General features: G+C 37.9%; 1 protein-coding gene across 2 annotated transcripts in view; it reads right to left on the minus strand.

Annotated features, from left to right (window-relative positions):
- Positions 1 to 27,871, minus strand: part of Prkn (parkin RBR E3 ubiquitin protein ligase) — a 1,513,344-nt gene that overhangs the window by 602,089 nt on the left and 883,384 nt on the right. For both annotated transcript variants that reach the window (XM_087188172.1, XM_087188173.1), the window contains exon 6: positions 23,101 to 23,216. In XM_087188172.1, coding sequence (XP_087044298.1) covers positions 23,101 to 23,216 — 116 coding nt within the window. The remainder of the gene's footprint in view (positions 1 to 23,100; positions 23,217 to 27,871) is intronic.

Genomic DNA, 27,871 nt, shown 5'->3' on the forward strand with positions numbered 1-27,871 from the left:
AATGAGATTCCATCAAAATTTAGAACTTTAAATGACATTATTAAAATGAAAAGTAGTCTTTAAACAGACCATATTTACAATGCATATAACCTATGACCAGAATATATAAAGAATTCTTATAGCTCATTAATAGACAACTCAATTAAAATGTAGACATAAGAAGATGATAAATAGCCAGTATAGCACAAGGAATGATATGCAACTCTAGAATCAGAGAAATACTAATCAGTACAATAATATGATTGAATTATATACTCATTAGGGAGATGAAGTTTAAAGTCTTAAAAGCCTTGTCATGACTGTTTCTTTTTGTTGGATTCTCCCCCTTTGCGTTTAATCTGTCATGCCCAATGGATTCATTCTGCTGGGTTTCCTGGGGTTGTGATCCTCATTGTCTTTTCCTAGGGTACTGTCTAAAATTTTTTGGAGTGCTGGTTTGGTATTCCTGAAGTTCCTGAGCTGCTCTTTATCATGAAAGTATCTTATTTCTCCATCAATTTTGAAAGATAGGTTTGGAGGGTACATCAGTCTGGGTTGGAGGCTGTTTTCCTTTAGGGCTTGAAATACATCACTCCAAGCTCTTCTTTCCTTGAGGGTTTGCATTGAGAAGTCTGCTGTGATTCTGATGGGCTTTTCTTTGTATGTGATTTGTTTCTTTTCTCTCACTGCTTGTAGAATTTTATTCTTCTGTTGGATTTCTGGAATCCTAACTATTATATGCCTATGTGTAGATTTTTTTTTATTAAGATTAGCTGTAGTCCTATATGCCTCACTTATCTGTATGTCATGTTCTTTTCCCCTCCTTGGGAAGTTTTCTACCATCACTTCTGTGAACAGTTTTTTTATGTCATCTGCACTCTCTCCTCTTTCTTCATTGAAACTAATCAGTCTTATGTTATTCTTCTTTGAATCATCTAACAGCTGCTGGATTGATTTCTCATGTTCCCTTACAATTTTAAAGCAATTTTTCTTTTCCTCCTCACTAATTGCAATCTTATCTTCTATATGTGAAATTCTATCCTCACATTGGTTCATTCTGCTGCGCAGACTGTCAATGGAGTTTTTAATCTCTTGGAAATCTGTTTGTATCTGTTTTATGGATTCCATTTGTTTCCTATGTTGGGATTCCATCATGTTCCTTAGATCCTCTACTTTTTTATCTGTGTCCTCTCTAGATTTATTAATCATGTCTTGCACCATGAGCACAATCTTTGCTGTTATCTGAGTCATTATTTCTTATTTCATTTTTCCCAGATCCTCTTTTGTTGCCAGTTCAGAGAGTCCAGGTGGTTAAGTATCAGAGTGTTACATCTCGTGTTCCTTTGGGGTTGCTGTAGGTGATCTGGAAGTCTGTTTTTGAGGCTTGTTTATGTGTCTTCTCATTTCCACGGGGGGTGTGGGGGGGGTGCTTCTGGCGCCCACACAGCTTACCTTCTCTTTCCAAGGAGGTTGGGATGGCAACAGGGGAGCTTCCTTCCGGGTGCTAGGAACAGCTGAGCTTCACTGCCCTAGGAGCCTGGGATGGAGGCAGAGGAGCTTCCTTCCAGGTGCTGGGACCAGCTGAGATTCACTGCCCTTGGAGCCTGGGATGGAGGCAGGGGAGCTTCCTTCCGGGTGCTGAGACCAGCTCACCTTCTTGGCCCTAGGAGTCTGGGATGGCAGCGGGGGAGCTTCCTTCCAGGTCCTAGGATTGGCTCAAATTTCTCATTTTTTATGGACGAGTAGTACTCCATTTTATAAAAAAACTACATTTTCTTTATCCAGTCTCCAGTTGATGGGCATTTGGGCTGCTTCCAAGTTTTAGCTATCACAACCTGTGCTGCTATGAACAGGGGTGCACATATATCACTGTGGCATGATTCTTTTAATTCTTTGAGGAAGATTCCCAGCAGTGGAATAGCAGGGTCAAATGGGACTTCCAGTCCTAGTTTTTTGAGGTATCTCCATACTGATTTCCACAGTGGTTGCATCAGTCTACACCCCCACCAGCAATGGAGCAGAGTTCCTCTTTCCCCACACCCCCGCCAGTATTTGTTATTGGTTGATTTCATGATAGCAGCCATTCTTTCTTGAGTGAAGTGGAATCTCAGTGTTGTTTTCATTTGCATCTCTTGAATGACCAGTGATGTTGAACATTTTTTCATGTATTTATTTACTATTTCTACTTCTTTGTCTGAGAAATGTCTGTTCATTTCAGATGCTCATTTTCGGATTGGGTCTTTAAATTTGGGAGGTCTGATCTTTTCAAGTTCTTTATAGATTCGAGATAGTAGACCTTTGTCTGAGGAAAAGCAGGTGAAGACTTTTTCCCACATTGTGGGTTGTCTCTTCTCACTGCTGGTGGTTTCTCTTGCCATGCAGATGCTTCTTAAGTTTTGTTCATAAAATCTTTTCCTACTCTGATGTCTTAAAGAGTTCTACCTAACCTCTGTTCCAACTGGTTCAAAGTTTCTATTTTAATATTTAGATCTTTAATCCATTTTGATTTCAGTTTAGTGCATGGTGAGAGATACAGGTCTAGTTTTAATCTTTGGCAAGTTGAAGCCCAATTTTTCCAGCACCATTTATTAAAGAGGCTATCTTTCCTCCAGTGAGGGTGTTTGGCTCTTTTATCAAAGATGAGATGGCTGAGTGTGCCTGGCGTTGTTTCTGCATCTTCTATTCTGTTCCACTGGTCCTCAAGTCTGTTCCTTCACCAGTACCATGCTGTTTTTATCATAGTAGCTTTGTAATATAGTTGCAGGTTGGGGGTTGTGATACCCCCTGCCATGTCTCTGTTAACTAGAATTGCTTTTGCTATTCTGGGTCTCTTCTTGTTCCAAATGAATTTTTGGATTGTTTTCTTAAGGTCCGTGAAGTATGCTGCTGGGATCTCAATTGGAATTGCATTAAATCTATATAGCAGTTTTGGAAGTATGATAGGCCATGTGTATTATGTTTTGATAGAAAATTTGTCTACATTTTGCTCAAGTTTTGATATGTGGGAGACTAAAATTAAGGCTGGCATACTAATTAATCTGGTGGGGGAGATTTCAAGGCAGCCCAAAATTCAGGGTGTAGCTTTTATACTGCTTTTAGCAAGATTTACACTGAGAAACTAGAAGAAAAACCTGATTCAGTTTTCAGTTTTGCCAGAAAAATAGCAACTGTAAAGTTGAAGCAGAGAAGAGCTTGACTGTTAAAAAGATTAGTATTAAAAAGAAGCCAAATACTTTGACAGTAAGACAGATACCACAAGGGCATCCTGTGAATCTGCAAATCCCCACTCTTCACAGGCACATAGGTCCAAAATCAAAAGACTTTGCATTGAGAAGAGAGTCCAGGGCAACCTGCTCAAAAAGAGCCACTTAGAAAATTGGTTCTTTGAGATTCATTCACAGGGCTCAGCCATCCAGGCACTAAGAGGTCTCTGCAACCATGATCCAAAGGGGCCTGGCTACTCCTTGAGCAAATGGCAGAGTTTGGTGTCATTCACATGGTGCTGTTGTGAGGTCAGGGAGGCATCCACTCAAATTTCAGCAGAAGGCCTAGGAGGCCAGGCAATGCTCCTGAAGGGCAATGCATGAAGATGTGAGAGTGAATCCAGAAGTGCAGTGGAGACCCCAGGAAGTTGGAGAAGCCAGAGATATGGAACGTCTGAGGAAAACACTAGGCAATGAGTACCCCAAGAGAGAGGCTATAAGAGCTGCAACAAGCAATGCTCTAGGGGTAGAGCTGCCTATGGCATTTGGAGTTCACATTTTTGCCCTTGGTGATGGACATGGAATTACACAGTTTAATGTTTACCCTGCTGGATTTTGATCTTGCTTTGGTCCCACTGCTTTCTGTTCCCTTATTTATCCCTTTTAGAATGGGAATTCTTATCCTATGCCATTGCATGTCACAATGTTTAACTTTATTTCTATCTTTTTTGTTTTCTTTTCTTTTCTTTCTTTTTTAAACAGGGGCTCACAGCTAAGAGATTTCCATCAGTCTCAGAGGAGACTTTAGATTTGAACTTTTCAGCAATAATGTAACTGTGTAGACTGTGGTGACTGTTGGAGGTGGACTAAATGGATTTTGCATAAAGAGATACATAGGAGTATTTGGTAGGGCAGTGGTGGAATGTTATGGATTGGACCAAGAATGCTCTCCAAGTCCTCATGCACTTATTGACAGGGCTTCTGGAGGCTAATTGAATTATGGGTGTGCTACAGCTGACTTGCTACTAGAAGTGGGGCTTAGTTAGACCTGAGTAATTGGAGGTGTGACCTGAAAGGGTATATCTGCCTCCCCAATTCCTTCCTTCTCCTTTAGATTCCTGGCTGCCATGACATGAAATTTCCTTCGCCAATCCCTTTCAATATGTACTTCTTGCCTTGGAACCAGTCAACTATGGACTGAAAATGTGAGCCAAAAATAAACCTCTTCCTTTAAGTTGCAGGTGTCAGGTACCTTATCTCAGCAAACAGAAAGTGAATAAGACATAGATGCATCAGTGGATTTCATCTTTATCAGATTTTCTGTTTGTTTCATGTATTTTGAGATTCTTTTGTTTATAGCATGCAGATTTAAAATGACTGTGATTTCTTGATGGATTGGTGTCAAAATTATGTAATACTTTTAGTAATTGTGTTCTGTAGTCTATGTTATTTGATAACGTAAATAATGTAGGTACTCTTGCTTGTTCTGATCAATGCTATGATGTTTTTCCCATACTTTCACTTTCAACCTTCCTATGTGGTATTTGTTTTGAAGTTTCTTGTAGACAGTGTACAGTTGGGTCAAAATGATCTCTAGTGGTATTATGGTTCACAAACACTTTTGTTTGTGAACAATTTGGTTCACAAACAGAAGAATTTGGAAAAATTTTGTTTTCGTTTCTGAACTCTGCATTGGGTAATGAGCACTATTATGGCCATCTTTCCCACATGAACATGAACATGGCCATCTCTTCCCAAATCATGGAACAAATCAAGTTCATGAACCAAGGTACCACTGTATTTTAAAGTTCACTGATTGTGTCTTCTGACATCTTTGCACTCTACATCTTTGCGCCCATACAATGATTTATTTTTATTATTGTATTTTTCAATACTATAAATTCCATTTGGTTCTTTTTGTAATGTCCATTTCTATGGCTAAGATTTTTCTGTTTTATCATTTGTTTAAAAGGAATCTGTAATTACTGAAGAAATTTATATGGTGGCTCTATTAGTATTTTCCATATATTTTCAAGGTAGGATTCACTTCTGTATGCCTAAACCCTGTCTTTTAATTGACCCCTTACATATAAAGTAGTTATTAGTATGTGAGAGTATATGTGTGCATTTTATTATTTATTGTCTCTTTCTTCAGTTTATTATTCATCTATTTTATTTTCTTCTTCCTGTGCTTTACTTGACCATTTTTTAGGTCTTGGGCTTTTAATTTTCTCAGTGGTTGTTCTAAATATTACAGTACACATAGTACAACTTTTGGTAGTCCACTGGCATTGATTGAGTCAAGTATTGAAAACTTACCTGTATTTAGATACCTATGCTCTGTTTTAAGAATATAGTTGTCTTGAGTATTTTTTTCCATGTACATTAAGCACTATAGTATCGTTATAACTTTTGTACCACCCATCAAATATTTTTAAAAGTTCAAAGTCTACTATATTTTACCCTATTTTTGCCAACTTTGTTGTTTTTCTTTGGTTTTTGATATCCCCAGCCATCTGATACCTTTCTGTTTTGGGAGGTTCCCATAGCCATTCTGTAATGGTAGAGCTGCTAGTAACAAATGCTCTAAGCTCTCCTTCACCTAGGGATGTCTATTTCTTCTTCATTCCTGAAGGATATAGAATTTGTGACTGAAAAATCTTTTATTTCAACATTTTAAACATGTTATATCATTTCTTCCTGGACTTCATGGTTTTAGATGAGAAACCTGCTATCACTCAAATTGGTGCTCCACTATGGGTAATGTATTATTCTTTCTTACTGCTTTTAAGATTTTTGTTTTAATTTTAAGACATTTAATTATGATGTGTCTTGGGACAATTTCTGGGGAGTTCAGCCTATTTGAGACTGACTCAGGTTTATGAATCTGTACCTTTATGCTTTTCATCATATTTGGAACATTTTTAGTCATTTTTTTTGTAGTATTTCAGCCCCACATTCTTTTTTTCTCCACTAGGAAATATGATGATACAAATCTTTAATTTTTTTCACAGGATTCTGAAGTCCTCTTCTCCTTTCTTTTTTATTTTATTTCATTGCTGAAATTGCATAAATTCTGCTGTTCTACTGTCCAGTAAGTACACTTTTTTTTTTTGGTCAGGGGACGGGGTGTTGAGTCAGGGACTCACTCTGTATTTTAGGCTGGTCTTGAACTCACTATGTATCCCAGGGTGGTCTTAAACTTTAGGGAATCTTCCTGCCTCAGCCTCCTGAGTGCTAGGATTATAAGCATATGCCAACACACCCAGCTTGAGTCTATCTTTTGTCATCTTCATATTACTATCGACCCCATCCATTGAGAGTTTTTGTTTCCTGGGGAAGGGATTGTTATTTTATTTTAGATTCTATAATTTCCATTTGGTTCTCTTTTATAACTTCTATTTCTTTGCTAAGATTTTGCATTCTCCATTTGTTTCAAGGGAGTACATAATCACTTACTGAAGCAACTTTATGGTGGCTGCTTTAAAGCCATTTTCAGACAGCTCCATTCATGCTGATATTGGTGCCAGTTCATTGTCTTTTCTCACTCAAGTTATGATTTTCCTTGTTCTTGGTGTGCCAAGAGATTTTTTAATTGTATCCTGGACAGTTTGGACATTATTTCAGAAGATTATGGATCCTATTTAAATCCTATATTTTAGCAGGCTGTTCCAGTTGAGCATGTAGGTTCTGGCTTAGTTAAATGGGTACTATTCCATGACATTTCTGTTTTCTGCACCTTTTCAGTATAATTCTGGTCTTCTTGGTTCTGATTCCACTGAGGCTCCACTGGACCACTGCTTTGCTGTCAGTGAGGGTGGAAGGCACTTGCATGGACCACCTGTTGTCATTAGGTAGAAAGCAAGGTGAGGCATTCTTGGAACCCTCAGGATGGGGAGCAGGTCCCCTAGTCTACTCTTCAGTCACATGATGCTTGTTGGTTCTACAGAAAGAGGGAAGTGCCTACCTAGGCTATCTTCTGATGCTGGGTGAAAAGCCAGAAACAATGGGATCTGAGTAGTTCTGTTACTAGATAGGGGCTCAGAAGACTGTAGGCTTAGTTTGCATTTTGCCACATAAAAGATTTTAGGCCTGGATTTTTTGCTGTTAGTGAGATTGAAGGGCATGGAGACACCTGGCCTTCATAGTCTTCTGCTTTGGGTGAGAGCCTCAGACACAGTGGGCTTTCTGGATCTACCAGCTTAGGAAGCAGAAGTGCTACTGCAGCACAATGTGGGGAGGGAAAAGAATTGGCCTTCTTTGATTTTGATGGAGCCTCTGCTGAAAGTGAATTTCCCACTGCTGCTGTAAGGTATGGGGCAGGGATGTTGACCCACCTGGGTCCAGGGTTAGGGTTAGAGTTAGGGTTCCTGCCACTCCTGCAGGAAGATGGGACCCAGTATTGCCATGTGGCATGAATCTCCACACTAAGCTCCCACTCAGACACCTTTGCTGGTGCTTTGGCTAGAGAACACAGGCTTTCCTTGTTTCTTTCTTTTTGTCTGTGTCTCCTGGCTTGAAGTCCTTTCTGTCATCTAGTCTGGGATGTATAGGAGACAAAAAGAAAACCCAGGAAACTCATTATTTTGTTATTTGAGTTCTGATACTCTTGTGCTTTTTCCCATCTTTCAGAACTGTCTCAAAATTGCTGCATTTAGTTGTATTTAGAGAGGAAGAACAGTAAAGTGTGAGTCTATACAATCTTTCCTCAAACCTAAAGGCCCATACTTCATACTTAAAATGCAGAGAGGGCAATTAAACAGACATGGTTCTCATCTAGTAGTGTTACTCATAGCTAGGTGTCCACCTTACACCTAGGTCATGTGGGGAAGTTAAACAGTGTATCTCGTTTGTGATGTGGTTTGAGGTCTTCTTTAGTCTGGTATTTAAAATAATGAATGTTGGCTTTTGGGCCACCATCTGTCCCATTGCTCCTGGTCCAGAGGAAGGGGCTGCCTGGCCACGATCCCTCCCACTGCTCCGAGCCCAGAGGAAAGGGCTTTGGACCACCATCCATCCCGCCATTGCCAGCCCAGAGGAAAGGGCTTTTGGGCCAACTTCTGTCCCGCCACTCCCAGCCCAGAGGAAGGATTTTCTTGGCCACCATAGGTACCACCACTCCCAACCCAGAGGAAAGGGCTTTTGGGCCTCCATCTGTCCTGCCCCGCCTGGCCCAGAGGAAGGGGCTTCTGAGCCCCAGTCCCATTGCTCCTGGTCCAGAGGAAGGGGCTTCCCAGCCACCATCCCTACCACAGCTCCCGGGCCCTGTCCCACCTCTCCCAGCTCAGAGAGGGAGAGCCTTGTGGGTGCCAAAAGCACCTCCCCTGCCCCCCCAGTCAAAATGAGAAAACACATAAATAAGTCTCAAAACCAGACTACCAGATCACCTACAGCAACCCCAAAGGGAAATGAGATGGAACACTCTGATATTCAACCACCTGGACCTACTGAACTGGCAACAAAAGGGGATCTGGAAAAAATGAAATCAGAAATAATTTCTCAGATAACAGAAGAAATTGTGCTCCTAGTGCAAGACATGATTAATAAATCTAGAGAGAAGCTGAGGATCATGATGGATTCCCAACATAGGAAACAAATGGAATCCATAAAACAGATGCAAATAGATTTCCAGGAGATTAAAAACTCCACTGAAAGTCTACACAGCAGAATGAACCAATGTGAGGACAGAATTTCAGATACAGAAGATAAGATTGCAATTAATGACCAGGAAAAGAAAAATTGCTTCAAAATTATAAGGGAACATGAGAAATCAATCCAGCAGCTGCTAGACGATGCAAAGAAGAATAACATAACACTGATTGGACTCAATGAAGAAAGAGGAGAGAGTGCAGATGACATAAAAAAACTCTGTACAGAAGTAATGGCAGAAAACTTCCCAAGCAGGGGAAAAGAACTTTACATACAGATAAGTGAGGCATATAGGACTGCAGCTAACCTTAATAAAAAAAAAATCTACACATAGGCATATAATAGTTAGGATTCCAGAAATCCAACAGAAGAACAAAATTCTACAAGCAGTGAGAGAAAAGAAACAAATCACATACAAAGGAAAGCCCATCAGAATCACAGCAGACTTCTCAACACAAACCATCAAGGCAAGAAGAGCTTGGAGTGACATATTCCAAGCCCTAAAAGAAAACAGCCTCCAACCCAGATTGATGTACCCTGCAAAACTATCTTTCAAAATGGATGGAGAAATAAGATACTTTCATGACAAAGAGCACCTTAGGAACTTCATGAATACCAAACCAGCACTCCAAGAAATTTTACACAATATCCAAGGAACAGACATTGAGGATCACAACTCCAGGAAGCAAAGCAGAATGAACCCATCTGGCATGACAAGAAATTAAATGTAAAGGGGGAGAACCCAACAAAAAGAAAAAGTCATGGCAATGACAAGTCAATATGTTTCAGTTATAACCATCAACGTTAATGGTCTCAATTCACCAATCAAAAGAAATAGACTGGCAGAATGGGTCAAGAAGCAAATCCAACAATATGCTGCATACAAGAAACACACTTAATTCAAAAGGAAACTCATAGACTGAAAGTTAAAGGGTGGAAAACAATAGTCCATGCAACAGGAACCCAAAAAAAAGCAGGAGTAGCTATCCTCTTTGCAGATCAAGTAGATTTCAAACCAACACTGATTAAGAGAGATGAAGGACACTACATCCTTCTAAAGGGAACAATCCAAGAGGAAGAGATGACAATCATTAATATCTATGCACCAAACACCAGTGCGCCCAACTATATAAAACAAATACTAACAGACATGAAAAGTCATATATGCACTAATACAATTGTACTGGGGGACCTCAACACCCCACTGTCACAAATAGATAGATCAACTAGACTAAAAATAAGTAATGAAATACTAGAACTCAATCGAACTCTTGAACAAATGAACTTAACAGATGTTTACAGAGTGTTCCTCCCTACAAAATCAGACTACACATTCTTCTCAGCTGCACATGGGGCATTCTCCAAAATAGACCACATACTCACACATAGAACATATTTAAGGAAGTGCAAAGGAACTGAAGTTATCCCCTGTATATTATCAGACCATAGTGTGATGAAATTGGAGATCCATAGCAGAAGAAACTGGAGAAATTTCATAAACACGTGGAAATTGAACAACACACTTCTGAATAACCAATGGGTCACAGAGGAAATTAAAGAAGAAATCAGACAGTTTCTTCAATTAAATGACAATGACAACACAACATATCGGAATCTATGGGACACAATGAAAACAGTCTTACCAGGGAAATTCATAGCAGTGAATATGCATATTAGAAAAACAGAGTGAGCCCAATTAAACAACCTGATGCTGAACCTCAAGATTCTAGAAAAAGAAGAGCAGGACAAACCCAAAGCTCATACAAGGCAGGAAATTATAAAGATCAGAGCAGAAATCAATACAGTGGAGACTAAGAAAATGATACAAAAAATCAATGAAGCCAAGAGTTGGTTCTTTGAAAGAATCAATAATATTGACAAACCCTTAGCCAACCTTATCAGAAAAAGGAAAGAAAAGGCCCAAATCCATGCAATTAGGAATGAAAAGGGTGAAATTACAACAGACCCAGCAGAAAGCCAGAGGATTATCAGTATCTACTTCCAGAACCTATACGCCAATAAGATGGACAACACAGAAGAAATGGACAGATTCCTAGAAACATAGGAATTACCAAAGTTGAATGAAGAAGACCTAAAAATTCTAAACAATGCAATATCAACCAATGAAATTGAAAATTTAATTAAAAACTTATCAACTAAGAAAAGCCCAGGCCCTGATGGCTTCACTGCTGAATTCTACATGACATTTAGAGAGGAACTACTGCCACTACTGTTTAAACTCTTCAATGAAATTGAAAGGGAAGCAATATTCCCAAATTCATTCCTGGAAGCAAGCATCACCTTGATCCCCAAAGCAGAGAAAGACCCAACTGAAAAAGAGAACTATAGGCCAATCTCACTAATGAACATAGATGCAAAAATCCTTAATAAGATACTGGCAAACAGAATGCAGAAGATCATCAAGAAGATCATACACCCTGATCAAGTGGGATTCAGGGATGCAGGGATGGTTCAACATATGGAAATCAATCAAGGTAATACACTATATCAATAGAGCCAAGGACAAAAACCATATGATTATCTCCATAGATGCAGAAAAACCATTTGACAAAATCCAACATGCATTTATGATAAAAAACCCTACAAAAAATTGGAATAGATGGTCTCTACCTCAAACTGATAGAAGCCATCTATGAAAAACCAACAGCCAATATCATACTAAATGGTTAAAAATTGAAATTCTTTACACTAATAGGAGGAACAAGACAAGGATATCCACTATCACCACTCTTGTTCAATATAGTTCTGGAAACATTAGCCACAGCAATTAGACAAGAGAAAGAAATAAAAGAAATAAAGATAGGAAATGAAGAAGTCAAATTGTCATTATTTGCAGGTGACATGATACTGTATACAAAAAAACCCTAAAAAGTCCACCAAAATTCTTTTTGACTTCATAACCAAATTCAGTAAAGTAGCTGGTTACAAGGTCAACAAACAAAAATCAATAGGTTTCCTCTACATGAATGACAGACTCACTGAGAGAGAAATAGGGCAAATAATTCCTTTCACAATAGCATCCAAAAAACTGAAATACCTAGGAATCAACCTAATGAAAGAAATCAAAGGTCTCTTCTCTTAAAACTATAGCACTCTGAAAAGAAAGATTGAAGATGATATCAGAAAATGGACAGACATCCCCTGCTCTTGGGTAGGAAGGATCAATATAGTGAAAATGGCCATACTTCCAAAACTGCTATATAGATTCAGTGCAATTCCAACTGAGATCCCAGCAGCATACCTCATGGACCTTGAGAAAACAATCCAAAAATTCATTTGGAACAAGAGACCCAGAATAGCAAAAGCAATTCTAGGCAACAGAGACATGGTAGGGGGTATCACAATCCCAACTTGAAACTATACTACAGAGCTACTGTGATAAAAAGAGCATGGTACTGGCACACAAACAGACCTAAGGACCAGTGGAACAGATTAGAACATGCAGAAATAACGCTAGACACACTCAGCCACCTCATCTTCGATAAACGAGCCAAAGACCCTCACTGGAGGAAAGAGAGCCTCTTTAATAAATGGTGCTAGAAAAACTGGGTTTCAACTTGCCAAAGATTAAAACTAGACCTGTATCTCTCACAATGCACTAAACTAAAATCAAAATGGATTAAAGATCTAAATATTAAAACAAAAACTCTGAACGGGTTGGAACAGAGGTTAGGTAGAACTCTTGAAGACACTGGTGTAGGAAAAAATTTTATGAACAAAACCTCAGTTGCCCGTAAACTAGCACAATCAACATATGGGATCTCTTCTTATTAAAAATTCTTCTGCACAGCAAGAGAAACCACCAGCAGTCTGAAGAGACAACCCATAACGTGGAAAAAAAATCTTCACCTGCTCTTCCTCAGACAAAGGTCTACTATCTTGAATCTATAAAGAACTTGAAAAGATCAGACCTCCCAAATGTAAAGACCCAATCCGAAAATGGGCATCTGAAATGAACAGACATTTCTCAGACAAAGAAGTAGAAATAGCAAATAAATACATGAAAAAATGTTCAACATCACTGGTCATTCGAGAGATGCAAATGAAAACAAGGCTGAGATTCCACATCACTCCAGAAAGAATGGCTGCTATCATGAAATCAGCCAATACCATATGCTTGTGGGGCTGTCCTGTTCCACTGCTGGTGGCAGTGTAGACTGGTGCAACCATTGTGGAATTCAGTATGGAGATACCTCAAAGAACTAGGTCTAGAAGTCTCATTTGACCCAGCTATTCTACTGCTGGGGATCTTCCCCAAAGAATTAAAAGAATCATACTACAGTGATATACGTGCAACCATGTTCATAGCAGCACAATTTGTAATAGCTAAAACTTGGAAACAGCCCAAATGCCCATCAACTGGAGACTGGATAAAGAAAATGTGGTTTTTTAATAAAATGGAGTACTACTCAGCCATAAAAATGAGAAATTAGAGACATTTATAGCTAAATGGATGCACATTGAGGAGATTCTCTTAAGTGAAATAAATAGGACACACATGTATAAATACCAAATAGTTTCTCAAGTGTGAGAAACTGAAAGTGTAAATAAGGACTAAAAGGTATAATAGATAATGTGAAATAGGAAGAAGAGGGGCAAAGGGGAAGGGGAAGTGGGAGGAGTATATGAAGGGAAAGAAGGGAATGGAATTTACATGAGAAAATGGAAAAATGGAAACAAAATCTTTGTTAATAGGGAGGGATGGAGGGGTTGAAGGGAGGGCTGGGCAAGGGTGAAAAATAAGAACCAAGAGAGACTATGTAAAGGTGCAAATTTCCAATGATGAATGTCATTATATTGTATGCCTAAAATGTACCAATAATTAGAATGAATAATCAATAATGCAAAATAGGAAGAAAAGGTCCAAAGGGGTAAGGGTAGTGGGAGGGGCAGCAGAAAGGGAAGAAGGGAAAGGAAAAATGAGGAGAAATGGAAAAACTGGTTACAAAGTCCTTGTAAATAGGGAAGGGTGGAGGGGGTGAAGGGAGGGCTAGAAATGGGGGAAAAAATGAGAACCAAGATGCGTCATGTAAAGGTACAAGTTCCCAATGAGAAATGTAAATGTGTTGTATACCTAAAATGTACCAATAAAAGAATTTAAGTAAAAAAAAAAAAAAAAGGAATTATCATGAGGTCTAATACTAACCCACCCTTGTCCCCTATTTAAGTGCAATGTGATTTAGCTAAATAACATGATTTCTTGGTACCTTATTTTTCCTAGTCTATAAAATGATTGTACCATTTCCTTCTAGTAGGTAGAATGAAGATCAATATGCATGCAAAATGTCTAACAAATGATAAGAGTAATAGAAATCGTGAACTACTGTTAAACCTATACTAGCCTTGGGAGATAAATTTATAGGAGATTATTTTAGCATACATATGAGTCTGTACTGAGCATATATGAAAACAGTCCTATATACATTAGTCTGAAAATATCACAAAGTACATATTTGTTCTGGCTCAGGAAAAGGAGCCTGACATGGAACTGTTCAGTGATAGTACCAGCTGTCAGAGTTTGGCTTGGGGGTCTAGGTAGGGTCCCCTCCAGGATAATATGCAAGAGGAGGCACATCATCAGAGGGAGAGACTGCTTTGAATGGTTTGGGTTATTCAGGTAACATAAATAGCTAGCAGGGTCAGTGTAAAACATAGGGAGTGGACAAATTGATGCATGACCTACTCACACAAGCACAAGAGAGTCTACGTATTTTGTTTTGTATTTTTGTTTTTGTTTTTGTACCAGGGATTGAACTCGGGACCTTGCACTTGCAAGGCAGGCAGCAGAACCACTGACCTAAATTACTGGCCCTTGTTTTGGTTTTTTGAGATAGGTCTTACTATGAAGGCCAGGCCAACCTCCCACTTGAAGCAATCCTCCTGCCTCACCCTCCTCAGTGCTGGGATTACAGGTGTGTGACACCATGCCCAGCTCTATGCATTTTTCAACATTCTGTCTTGGCCAAGTAATACAATCATGGGGAAGATGGCCTAAAGAAATGAATTTGGATCCCTGAGAATGTACTGAGGCATACTGTCACCTGCTTTGCCTGGACTGGCCAAGGTCCATCACATCTACTCCTGCTACAGTATGTCACCTGATCTATCAGAATATTTTATCTCAGCTTGTGGTACCTGGAATAGCTTCGTGAACCACGAATTCAATAAATACCTGCTGAATGAGCAAACTGATCACCTTTTATGATACCTTTCATGGTAAAGGGTATGTTAAAGATCAGAGATGCCTACATGTACCACTTTGGCTATGATATTGATCTCACAGGATGCAAATATATGTGTGTGCACAATTCTGCATGAACATGTGTGAGGGTGATGGTATTAGGACTCTCATGGCAATGAAGTAGCTCTTAGTGTTGTAAAAATCTATATCTGAAGCTAGAAATTCTTGAAATTCCACTGCGAGTGCATGTGAGACACAGGATGTGGGGCTATGTTTTCTGCAGTTTAGAATTTGTCAAATTAACAAGGAAGGGAAGCAACATACCATGACCTTTGCTTCAATAAATAACTGCACTCCAGGTTCTTGAGACTATTGCTTATTGTGTTGCGAATAGTTCTGCAAGCTGTGTAAACCACAAAAAACAAGTCTGTGAATACTTAATTTTAACTGTTATGAGAATAATAGTTATGTGCAGGATGTTTTCAGATAGCAAGGTAGATCATATCACACTGCTGATCACTAAAAAATGTCCCAGTAATTTAAAATTTCTATCTGAAGTTATGAGTAGACACAAATCTTATTTGCAATGGAAAGTAACTTCACCTAGTTTATAATCAATTGCTAATTACAAGGATAAAATTGCAATTCAAAATACACACACCATGCAATAAAAGTAAAGCCTGACAGCTGGGGATTTAGCTCAGTGGTTCCGTTGCCTGCCCTGCAAGAGCAAGGACCCAAGTTTGATCCCCAGTACCAAAAAGAAAAGCCTGACTGTCAGCAAAGTCTTAGCAAGACCTCTGTGGATGCTTCAGTAATGTTGCTGCCTCTTTCTTAACATCCATTTTTAACAGAAAATGAACTGCTTAAAATCCACAAGGTTACAACATGCAAAGTTGACCTTAACAGGTACGAAACTGGTCCAGGAGGATTTGCAATATCACCCTCCTCTTGCCAGTGAGACTGCTGTGTACCTGCAGTGACAGTTAAATGAAAAGGTAAGGCATATGATTTCATGCACAAAGACCTGTAACATCTCCAGGAAACCCTGTGGATGCAGCTGCTCCATTCCGAAATCTACAGGGTTCACCGTAGAAGAAATGAAATTCACTGACTGAGATTAAAACTGACATGGTTCACATTGCAAAGTATCAATATAGATAAAATATTTCTCCTATGTTTTCATATGTAACTGACCCAAAACAATAGAACTCAGTAATCCATATCATACGACTTAGATTTCAAAGTTGGGTTTTCCTTCTTATTCCTAATGGCTACTAAAATCTCTGCATTGATTTCTGACTAATTTGCCATTTTATTTTATTAACTTTTAGAAAATTCTACTCAGAAAAGATGTTTAACAAGGAGAACAATCTATATGAAAAGAACTTGCTTTCTGTTTATTACACCTCATGAAATGGATTTACTTTGATTGAAGTCAGCAAATATTTTAACCCTCTTAATACAAAGACTTGTGCTGGACATTATTGGCAAGATTTGTCCTTAGAGCATGAGGCATATTTGGGCTTTGCCTTTCAAGTATTCTGCGAATTTTCCAGAGCACACAGACTTGGAAAGAGCTCTATTGTTTCCAAATATTACAGGTTTTTAAAGACACGGGGCACATAATGAAAAGTCTGACTTATTCCTGTCTCCATTTCTCATTGTATTGCTACACTTTTCCATCCACATGGAAATCCACCATTTACCCTAATAGTCTTACAGAAAATCAGTACCAAGAAAGGGAAATAAGGTTTGATGAAAAATTATGCAAATCACTTGCACTTTGGTTTGTTGGTTGAATACCTTTGTGATATGACCACATATAATCTTTTGAATATCTTAGCCTCAATTTCCTCAACTGTAACTGACAATCCAAATCATTTAAAATAAATGTAACTAGAATACTCTGTGTCAATGTTTGAATCTTAGAGCACTATATTCAAATCTCCTTTTACTAAGGAAGGCCCTATGCAAAAAAATGGGCTATGGAACGCTTTATAGTGCTTCTCCATCAAGATTGGATTGAATTGGGGTATTCCCATACTTTCTCAGAGAAGAATCACTCATAGCAGAAATAGAATTTATTCCTTGGTGTGTTGGGCACAGTGTGAAGTAGCCTGCTTCAAGACAGAAGACATTTCTTTGAAGTTTGCTCTTTCATCTTAAAAAAGTTATAAGATTTTCCATTCTACTCTGTAACATGCTCCTGCTTATTGTGATACAAATGTTGTATTCTTTTTTTTTTTTTGGTACTGGGAATCGAACTTGGGTCCTTGTGCTTGCAAGGCAGGTGGTGGAACCACTGAGCTAAATCCCCAGTCCTGAATGTTGTATTCTTGACCAGTTCAATCATGCCATTTGATTTTCTCCTCAACACTATATAAAATTTGACATGCCAAGACATTCCACCTACTTACACAAAGGTATCTATTGCCCATGGTGTGGTACATGGTAAGATGCATACTATTGGGGTCTAATAAGAAAAATATATAGCTCTAGATGTACCAAGACTCTAGTGTTGAAACATGCAAAAATCTTACAACAATTTTTCATTACAGAAACAAAGCCACTCACTGAAAAAGGCCATAGTGCAGACTGCAGTTAGTTTATGTGTGCAGACCTAGCCTGCTGAGGCTCCTGAGTACCTGATGACTAGATAAAATGGTCAGGTCCCATCTGACTACAAAGGTGAAAAGGGATTAAATGACAGAAGGAAAAGTTAAGGTTTCCCAGCAATATCTGAAAAATTAGAAGAATAAAGAACTTAATTTTGAACCACAAAAAATGCCAACAACCATATAACCAAAATTAAAATATAAATTGACAAAAAAAAGCTTAAGACATAACAGATGCATTCGAAGGGAACATAACTAAGATCCCCAAGTCTTATCTCCCTTTGTTAAATGAGAATGAATGAATGGATACCAAAATACTGTCAAATGATAGTTAAATCACTCTCACGCAGGGATACCAGGAACAAGTACAAATGGACTTCGAGATAAATCTTTGCTAATCTCTAGGCCCAAGTAAATCTTTTAAGTCTGCAATCCATGACAGCATTGCTTCAATAGCTGAATGAATTTCATTTTAAGACAAATCTGAAGGTAAGAAAATTATAAAACCATTTATATCAAACAACAATGACATCAAAAACATGTCTTTATAAGGAAAAATTGAGGGAAGTTACGAGGTAGTATCAGTTCTTAGATATAATGCTCAGCTGAGAACTGGATTTCTAAACTTGTTTAAGGAAGGTTAAATTTTAACTGTGGAAACATGGTTATTTTTCAGTTTGCCTTCAATTTTGTAAATGAAGGAAGGATGAATAAAGGAGGAAAGAAGTAAAGACTATCTGGCCAATCTTAGGAGAGACACAGGGGAAGAGCAAGGATGAGTTTTTTCTTTTTTGGTAAATCTATTACAGTAATGATTTTTCTATTTTGCACATTTGCTAATTTTACATTTAAAAATTTTTAAAGAATAAAATTGTACAGTGAGAATCAAGAAGCAGAAATAATGGTTATCCCTTACCAAACACTTGTACAGGCCAGGTCCCAAGATATACACACCAGTTATGGAAGAATATGTATGTCTGTTGGCTATACCTTTGTCTACTTCAAAAGACTTAACATTGTTATTCCTGAGTCACACTAAGGTATCCAAAATTGTTTTGAACCTTTTGACAGCATTTCTATTGAGAATACCAAACCATTCTACTGTTCTGCCTGTGGCTTTTGCTTTCTGTTTGACTCACTGCATTTTTATTCCTAAACCTCAGACTACCAACTGGTAAACTTGAATGAGTGAAGATCAGGTCAACATTGTAGATAAGCAGAGCAGACTATAAGCTTGATTTCAGAAGGAAGCCTGAAAGTTCATATAAAACCTTAGGAGGTTCTGGTTCTCTAACAATTCACTTTATTCTTTAAAAGAGAAGACAATATTTTATCTGAAATGTAAACTCAAAGGACACAAATTACATACCTGAACTAAATTTTAAGCCTAAAAACTATCAGTGAATAGCACATTTTTCTTATTTATTCTCCTACATATAATACATGATTTGGTAGGCAGCATCAATGAAACCCTTGTCTTCTATTTCTGCATCTGTCAGTATACAGCTTAACAAACAAGTGTTTTCTCAATTGGTATAATAATTTTTTCCCTTAAATTCTTTTATTGGTACATTTTAGGTATACAATACATTCACAAGCTGAGAATAAGTTAGACTCCTCTCTTCTGCAGTCTGTTAGCACCAGATCACCCACTTAACTTCTTGCATTGTATACATAAACTAAAGGCCAAAGAGAGTATGTTGTTCTCTTAAGCTTAAAAAGATAGCTAAGTGGCACTGGAGCTCCTTGATTTATTACTGAAGAGGTAAGTAAATGAATAAAAGACACACACTAAATTATATGTCTATAAAACACAAATACAAAATTCTTATTTTTTGTTAGTATTATAAGAGGTACAGAGAAAAGAGATTTATAGATAAATTAACAGTATCCTTGGATTTCACCTCTTATATGGTCAAGTATGTTTAATTTGATGAATGATGTATGATTAATCCATATATAAAAATTTAAAAATCACCAAATATAGATAAAAAACCTGTTATTTTCAAATCTGTTATTAATTAAGACGTTTGAAAGTCATAAATTTACCTTCAGCAAGATATAAAATTGTATAATGACCAAAGGAATATACTTACATATAAATTCAAAAGCCCATAATCTATATAAGTAAAGGATATAGTGGATAGTATCATTATTGAGTGAGAAAATGATTGCTGAGACCAGATGTATTTCATATATTCTCCCTAAAGTTTTTGAACTAAGAAAGTTGTGTATCATGTTCTCACAACATAAAATGCAAATAAGCAACTGAGAAATGTTTAAGCTTACTACTGATGTAGGAGAAATATAACTCTCAAACTGCTAGATGTTGGATGTGCCAAATTCTTGTTCCCTGAATATCAAAGAAAGAATTCCTAAAGACAACAGAAGTTAAGAGCAGGAAAGGTTTAGTGAGAGCTGTCACCCAAAAGACACAAGGGGATTCCAAAACTGGGTTGCCACCAAAACCCTTTGTCAAGAGTATACAGCAAAGTCACAATTGGGTCAAACTACAATCAACCTATAGGATTACAAGTATACTTGCTTAACCAATATTGATCCACAAGGGAAATGAGTCATGTAGCAAAGGTACATGGAAAGAACAAAGACATTTTTGGGAAGTGATGGGTCCAGATGCTGTAGTCACCTACCCTGGGCAACTGATGCCCATCTAGACTTACTGGATCCAGTGATGCTAATTACAGTGTAATTCCAAGTTATTGTTTATCCCTCAAGGAAGCATGTAGGCCTGGCTATTACATCTCTATCTTGAGATCTTGCCTTCTTCAGATTTGCCTACAGCCATGATTCTGATGTCTTTATTTTTGTGCTGACTTCCTTTAGAGTCCAGTCCTTCTCTGACTGTATATTAACTTCTATTTAACTTAACTGCCTATAATACTACTAACAATTTTAAAACTATTGTTATAAACGTTATTTCTTGTATCCAAATGTGTAAAAACTGAAAATATAAACACAGTGCTAGGAGAAAAACAGAAAGAAGCTCTGTCAAACTTGGGTAGTCACAATCTTAAAAGAGAGAGGGAGGGAGGAAGGGAGAGACTGTGAGACAGAGATTTGGCATTATGCATCAAGAACCTTAAAAAAAGTCCATTACCACTGACTTGTTCCTGTTCCTGTAATTATATGCTTAGAATCAAAGCATAGAGTCAATTATTTCTATAAAAGTGTATAGGTTTCAGTTTTACTTATTTTATAAGGAAAACTAGAAGTAATATAAATGATCAACCATGGAGAACTAGAGTTCTCCCATATGATAAAATTGTAGTTACCTATTTTTAAAACTGCTTTCATAAAATATTTCATGGCAGAGAAAAGTTACCGTGGTGTCATGTTAAATGTAATGGACCACACACTATAATTACAAACTGCACACACATAAATGTATGCAAATATTAAGGCATAATAAAAATTTTAAAAATCTTCTTAATCATTTGGATTAAAATAATTTCTAGCATGGTTTATAGTTTATTGCGAGTGAGTTACTTTTAAAGAATAAAGCATTATCAGGGAGAGAAAAACTCATAATGATCACCAAACTACAACATACAGTACTAGAATGTCCTCTTGCAAGTTTCATGACAGCCTTACCCACAAATCTGTCAAAGAAAGAAGAGTCTCTTTCTCTTTTCTACCTGTGGGGTATTACTCTGCTTCCTTATGCAAGAAGGGGCTTTACTCATTCAAGTGGTTGGCTTGTACACACAAATTTTAACTGAATATGGTATAGCTTCTATTTATAAATCACCTAAATTAAAAATATGAAAAATCTTATTGCAACAATATTCTTTTTCGAGCAATTATCTCCCTGTGTACCTAGGAGGCAGCCCATTTTCTTCAAAAGATTTTGCTGGTTATTAATGTAAAAGTGGCAGCTTAGCAGCAGGAAACAGGGAGGGCAATACTCATAGTCAAATAATATGATCATCTCTACATATTTTAATGTCATGTTTATCATGTTAATGGAACGTTTTAAAACACAGGCTGGCAGGGCTGCATTCTGACTTACAGAAAAAAGTTTTGAATTTTTCTTTTGAAAAACTGAAAAGTGGTTTTAATTACCTATTGCTATCAGAGTACATGAACCCTCATTTTTAGCACTTCCTAGTACCTTTCCTGAAATACCAGAAGCATCATCTTTGCTGCTCTTCTTACATTTTCAAAGCATTAGTCACACATAGCCATTCACCTTGCCAAAGGGAAGTTGAAATGTTCTATTTTAAGGCAGTATTATGCTACTTCTTGCCATAGTAGAGACTAAACACACAGTAAAGAAAAAATAAGTCTCCTTTTTTTCCTTCTCAAAAACAAGTTTGTTTTACAGGTGTTGTTAAGGCTTTAGGCTTCTTTCATTCAATATTTTAATTTAAAGTTACTAATGAATAGAAATATCATGTTAGGAATATTAATACCTGCTAATCATGAAATCATAGAGCATAAAGTATCTTTCAAATGTCATCTAATACAGATCCAAAAGCCAATTAGGGAATATACCTGTTTTTGCTTAAAAATATGAAAAAAAATTCTCTGACTATTCAATAGCCCATTTTGGCATTCTATTAAAAGTTCTTCAGGCTGGGGGATTTAGCTCAGTGACACCACGCCTATCTCATAAGCCCAAGATCCTGAGTTTGATCCCCTGTACTGGGGTGGGGTGGGGGGGATTCTTCCTGTTACCACAGCTAATTCCCAACTATTGCCATATGAACTTATTTGTCAACCTTGGAGAATATGTTCTGAAGCTAAATTATTTTATTCTATCCATCTCACCAGGTTACTCTGCAGACTAAACAGACTCAGATTCTCCAACTTTGACCTTAGCCTCTAAACTATAATTCAAGTCTAGTCACTTTTTTTTCCTTTTTTCTAATGCACCATCTCTATATTTTCTTTCTTTACTGGTATTCCCTAGAATTAGAAATAATCGAATGCAAAATTAGCTACATGATTCACTTTGGGTGCATGAGTGTATGCGGTGCCTCAATGTTAATACATGGAAGACAAATACATGGAAGAAGTGAATGGAAAAGTGAAGTGAATGGAAAAAATATTTGAAGAATATAATAGATGGGCTATATATCCTAGGAATAAATGGTGCCTATAAATTATTATTCTATTCCTAACATTAGAATCATATTTTAAATTTAATTTAGAACTTATTGATGTGATTAAGTTTACATTTTATGCTCTAAAACATGAATTTACATCTTAAGATTAACTAATATTATACTATATTAGATATGTCATCTCACTTATTTTGGCTCCCTCTTTGATCACTAACTTAAAGTAATTGGTATTTTCAATAGTTTCATCACATTAAAACATATCCAGACTGGGTGGACAGCATTGAAATAGGTCAGGAAGAAGTCACAAAGAGGGTGGTGCTGGGCAGGCAAGATGCTTAGGGGGCACTGTCTGGGAGCCTCACCTGATATCTGTGCATGCTATGCAAGTGATGTCCCGGCTGTTGGTTGTTATTAGATTCAAAGCCACTGATTTGTCCTGGTCAGAGGTTGGGTGTGCTCCACACTTAAAGAAAAATTCCTGAAAGAATGAGAAACACAATCAGGCCAACGGATCCCAATTTCCTTATCTAGAGGCCAATTTCCCTTATCTAGATATATTGATCGTAAATGATCTCTGTACAAGAGAAAAAATCTGTCATTTGTTGTGAATTAGGAATAAATCAGCCTCATATTTTACCGGAAAAGAAAGCCCGTGCCTGGGGCCAAACTAGTCAACAATTCCGTTACAGGGAAGGTACTGAGTTTTTTTCACTGCTGTGAGTTGGGAGCATGGGAAACACTCTGTGCCCCCTCCTTCATCCATGCCCCTTGAGAATAAGTGAGTCTGGAAAAAAAAAAAAAAAAAGAGAGAAGGTAGAAGCAAGAGATAACCTAAAGCAATCTCTCACACATGAAGAAAGGGTGACTCTGGGGCCTGAAATGAATTGTCCACAGTCACGCAATAAGAAGTAAAGCCAAGAACTGCACTTGAGTCCGGAAAGGCAGTTAGTCCTTTAGCAGCAAGATGTAAAACACGGGAAGGATCTAGAGAGGTTTGTGTAATCATAGACACAAAAATATATGAACTTTGGTCAGGGACTCCGTCGTAGAACACTGTGGCTTTCTCCTGTCTAATTTAGAACCAGCCCTTTCTGCCTTATTTAGCGTCCCAGAATTCCCTGAGAGGCAGTTCTGCCCAGGCTACCTGCAAGACAAATGGAAATATTTCATAAGCACCCCTGTTTCTGAGTTCCTTCCCCAACCACATCCTGCAACATGTATCTTTATTTTAACTTTTCACATTGTTTTGACTGATCATTTTGTTTCTTCTCAACAAAAAAAAAAAATTTTTTTTTTACTTTTCTTCATTTTCTGCTTTTCTAATTTCCATGTTTTTTCTCACATCCTTTCTTTTCATTCACACAGCAGGATGTTTGGCCAGTCATTGCTAGACTTCTCAAGTAATCTACATTTTCCATGACACCAACATCCAGGAAGCCAAACTTCCTGCTACTGCAAAACATCTATGCAACAATGTTCCGGACCAGCAGAGGAACCCCGCATTCCACATTATCTCCTAACTTGGCTTGAGTATAACTACTTGGAACATACAGAGTATTTTCCCTTTTTACTGTACACGTGAAGTTGGCAAACTTCTGTGGAAAGTTCCAGATGTGAATATTAAATGTTTTTGGTTTTGTGCACTATAAAGTTTTGTTCCTCTTATCAACTGGGCGCTGGAGCTTAAAAACAGCCATAAAGGACATTCAAATAAGCAGGCATGGCTATTTTTATTTTTATTTATTTATTTATTTATTTAGGTACCGGGGATCGAACTCGGGGCCTTGAGCTTGCAAGGCAGGCGCCGGAACCACTGAGCTAAATTCCCGGCCCAAAGAAATCTTTTTTTCTTTTTTGGTACCGCGGATTGATTGAACTTGGGTCCTTGCGCTCTCGCAGCAGGAGGCGAAACCACTAAACTAAATCTCCGGCCCAGCATGGCTATTTTTAAAATGTGTAGTAAATTGGATTTTGCCTGCAAGACATAGCTAAGCCATCCTCAGAAATTTGTAGAATGATTTATTCATATTTTCTTTCTAACAGTACCTGGCATGATATACACATTAGATATATTTTCTTAAATGAGAATTTACAATACTTGGTTAGCAAATGTCATTGTTGACAGCACCACTGGATTTGCTCTCTCCCCAGCTATCTCCATTCTCCTCTAATATACCATGCTGTTTGCAGCAGCTGTGTGTCTGCAACTCTGGGGCACATCAGAATCACTTGGGGTGCAGTGGGGGTGAGGTATAGGCTCTCTTAATCTAGAGATGGCTGGACTCACTTCCTGGTTTTCTAAATTCTGGGGTGAGGGCAAGGATTTGTGTTTCTAACAAGTTTCCAGGTGATGCTCTAGGAACTGCACTTGAGAACCAAAGAGTCATTCCAACAGCAATGGAAAGTACGCACTACATATTCTCTTAGTGGGCTACAGTTACACAGAACTTTCTTACTGCCTCTGAAAATAATGCCATGTCCCAGGCATATATAGTACTTTAAAAATCTGGAGGGTGCCAATTTATAGTGATATATCTTAAAGCCAGGTGTTTGCAGGCAAGGCTGTTCTTCACTACATGTCTCTTAACCAATCTCAGATGGTATAACTGCCATTTCACTGGAACCCATCCTACCTGAGAAGTGGTATATTAGCTGACCCTCTTACTTGCATTCTTCAGCCTAGGCTTGTTTCTAGCCTTTCTAGAACAAATGGGGAGCCTAGGGTGTGTGATGGAGCCCAGGTTCAGGCATGTGAATGGATTCCTGCCTGTAAGCCCAGGCCTTTTCCTGCAGCAGCATGGAAACCACACTAGCTCACTGGGGTTTTTTTGCTTTTTTTTTTTTCTGAACATGGCATGCCATCCCCTTCACCGAATCTTTTGAGATGGTACAAATTCTTCAAAGGCTAATTTAAGGATATTGAGAAAAAGATTTAAAAATTCCTGACCATAAAACAAGTTTGGGGCACATGACCAAACCTTATGGTATACATCAAACTAGCAACTGCTTTTTGCAGAGAAAAACACCCTCATTTGTAACATAAGTAATTCCTTCAAAAGAGCTGAGTTTGCTGGACCATTGTGAAGGTACAGATAAATAGCCAGTATTTATATTTTTTCTTAGCTTGCAAGGAACTATTGATAGACATTTAGCCAACAGATCACAAATTGTTCTAACCCTAGATAAAATTCAGCCAGATAAAAGTTGAAATCCTTTTTATTTGGGATGGAAGCTTATAGCTAATGGTATAAGAAGCTACAGATATTTGGCAAGTTCTAGTAATCTATACAGTGTGACAAAATTAGAGCACAAAATACCAACCCTGCATATTAACTATGGATGTCTCATCAGTGAATTTCAGTGCATTATCAGTCAATTTTTAAGAAAGGAGATTTCTCTATAGTACCAGAGTAACTGGTAGGAACACTGAAGAGCCCAAGATTTTGCCCAGCTTGCAAGCTACTTAGTTGGCTATATTATCATGGATGCTAGGGAAAGATGAAGGACTTGGATTGGAGACAAAGAACTGTATAATTTAGCTCAGGCAAAAAGACGTGCTAGCATCATGACTCGCCAGTTTCTATGACATCCATGGAGGGAAGGGTTGGCTGAGCTCAGTGCTACATGTGAATTGATTTGATGTCACAGCTTAGGAACCTGAATTTAGAAACCTCATATCTTTTGTTTTGAAGGGAGATTTTTGTCTTTACTATACTGGATAATAAACAAATGTCCCTTTTATTCTGGAGAGAGATTATCTTTCTCCTCCAAGGTCATTAGCTTTTCCTTAAAAAGATGGATCCAGAACAAAAAGTAGTTAGCAGCTCCCTTATGAGATAAGCAGAAACATAAGAGACTTGTGGAGAACTGTTTCTGTGTAGTAAAAATGTCTTTTTAAAGAGGATATTTAGAGCAGTCTAGTCATTTCCTTTCCTGTACAATCAATGGGCTAAGATTTCCCAAGCTTCTTTTGATTTTGCTGAAATATATTCAAAACCAAACTCAACCAGGGTTGGCAGTGTAGTTCAGTGGTAGAGCACTTACTAGCATGTGTGAGACCCTGCCAAAAAAATACAAAACAGCAAGAAAGAAATCACCACCCCACCCCCCCAAAAAACCCCTCAGAAGTTAGAAGAGATTTTAGAGACTTTATTCAACCTTGGGCATTTCAGAGAGCTTGCTAACAGAAGGGTGTCATCTCCCAGAAAATTGCAGGATCTTTTGGGACTGTGAATTCAAGTTTTCTTTGTTTTCTTCTCTAGATTGTTATGTTTTAAAAAAATCAATAAAGCCAAAGCAAGGAAAATCTTCAGCTAGAGTCTAAGGAGGTGGGTTGGCAAGCTGACACCACTATGAGGTCCTGGCATTAGGGGCCCTAGCAAGTGGGCCAGGAAAATCTCTAGCTATGCTGAAGGACTGCAGGGAAACCCCAAGGCCTGACTGCCCAAAGTAGCATTGTTTCTGGTTTCAGGGGGTGTCAGAGGTTAGCCAGCAACAATGCTTCCGAGTCAGTAGGGAAACAGTGCCCTATGAGTATAGTATGAGAATGTTTTAGCTCATTAGAGAGGACAGCTGTCAATTCCAGGAACGCCCATACAGAATCTCTGACTGTGGAGAAACAAAGAGTCTGAAAGGGACTCAGCCCACCTCTTAAAAAACATCAGCTCACGGATAAATCAGCTAAAAAAAGAAAAAAAATCCTGTTAATTTAAGTGAAGTCTTCTATCTAAGTAGGACCTTTAGTTCCCACTGGCTGGTTTATTCCATTTGAATCCATCTACTCACTTCTGGAAAGATTCCATTAGGCACAGAGATAACAATCTATGATAGTAACTGGTTTTGTTTTCAAATGATAGCCTAAATTATTTTTAAAACCCTGAAAAAAACAAGACCTTAAAAACCCATATAGCTTTTTATTGCAACACTGTTAAATACTATGTGTTTTCCACTTTAGTAGTATTAAATAAAAAAATCTAAAATCCAACAAAGTTGTATTCCTCAAATCATTAAATACATGCTCACACATTTACCACTTCCTTGTGTGAGGTCCTGCTCTCCCGGAGTTTTGTATTTGTCATCACTTGCCTGACTTCTCATTGCAGATCACAGAGGCCTGGTCCTTTGGTCAAGTCA

The sequence above is a fragment of the Heterocephalus glaber genome, unplaced genomic scaffold, assembly GCF_053883595.1.
Source record: "Heterocephalus glaber isolate CG9 unplaced genomic scaffold, H.glaber_assembly_v1.0 deba00001523, whole genome shotgun sequence".
Lineage (NCBI taxonomy): Eukaryota > Metazoa > Chordata > Mammalia > Rodentia > Bathyergidae > Heterocephalus > Heterocephalus glaber.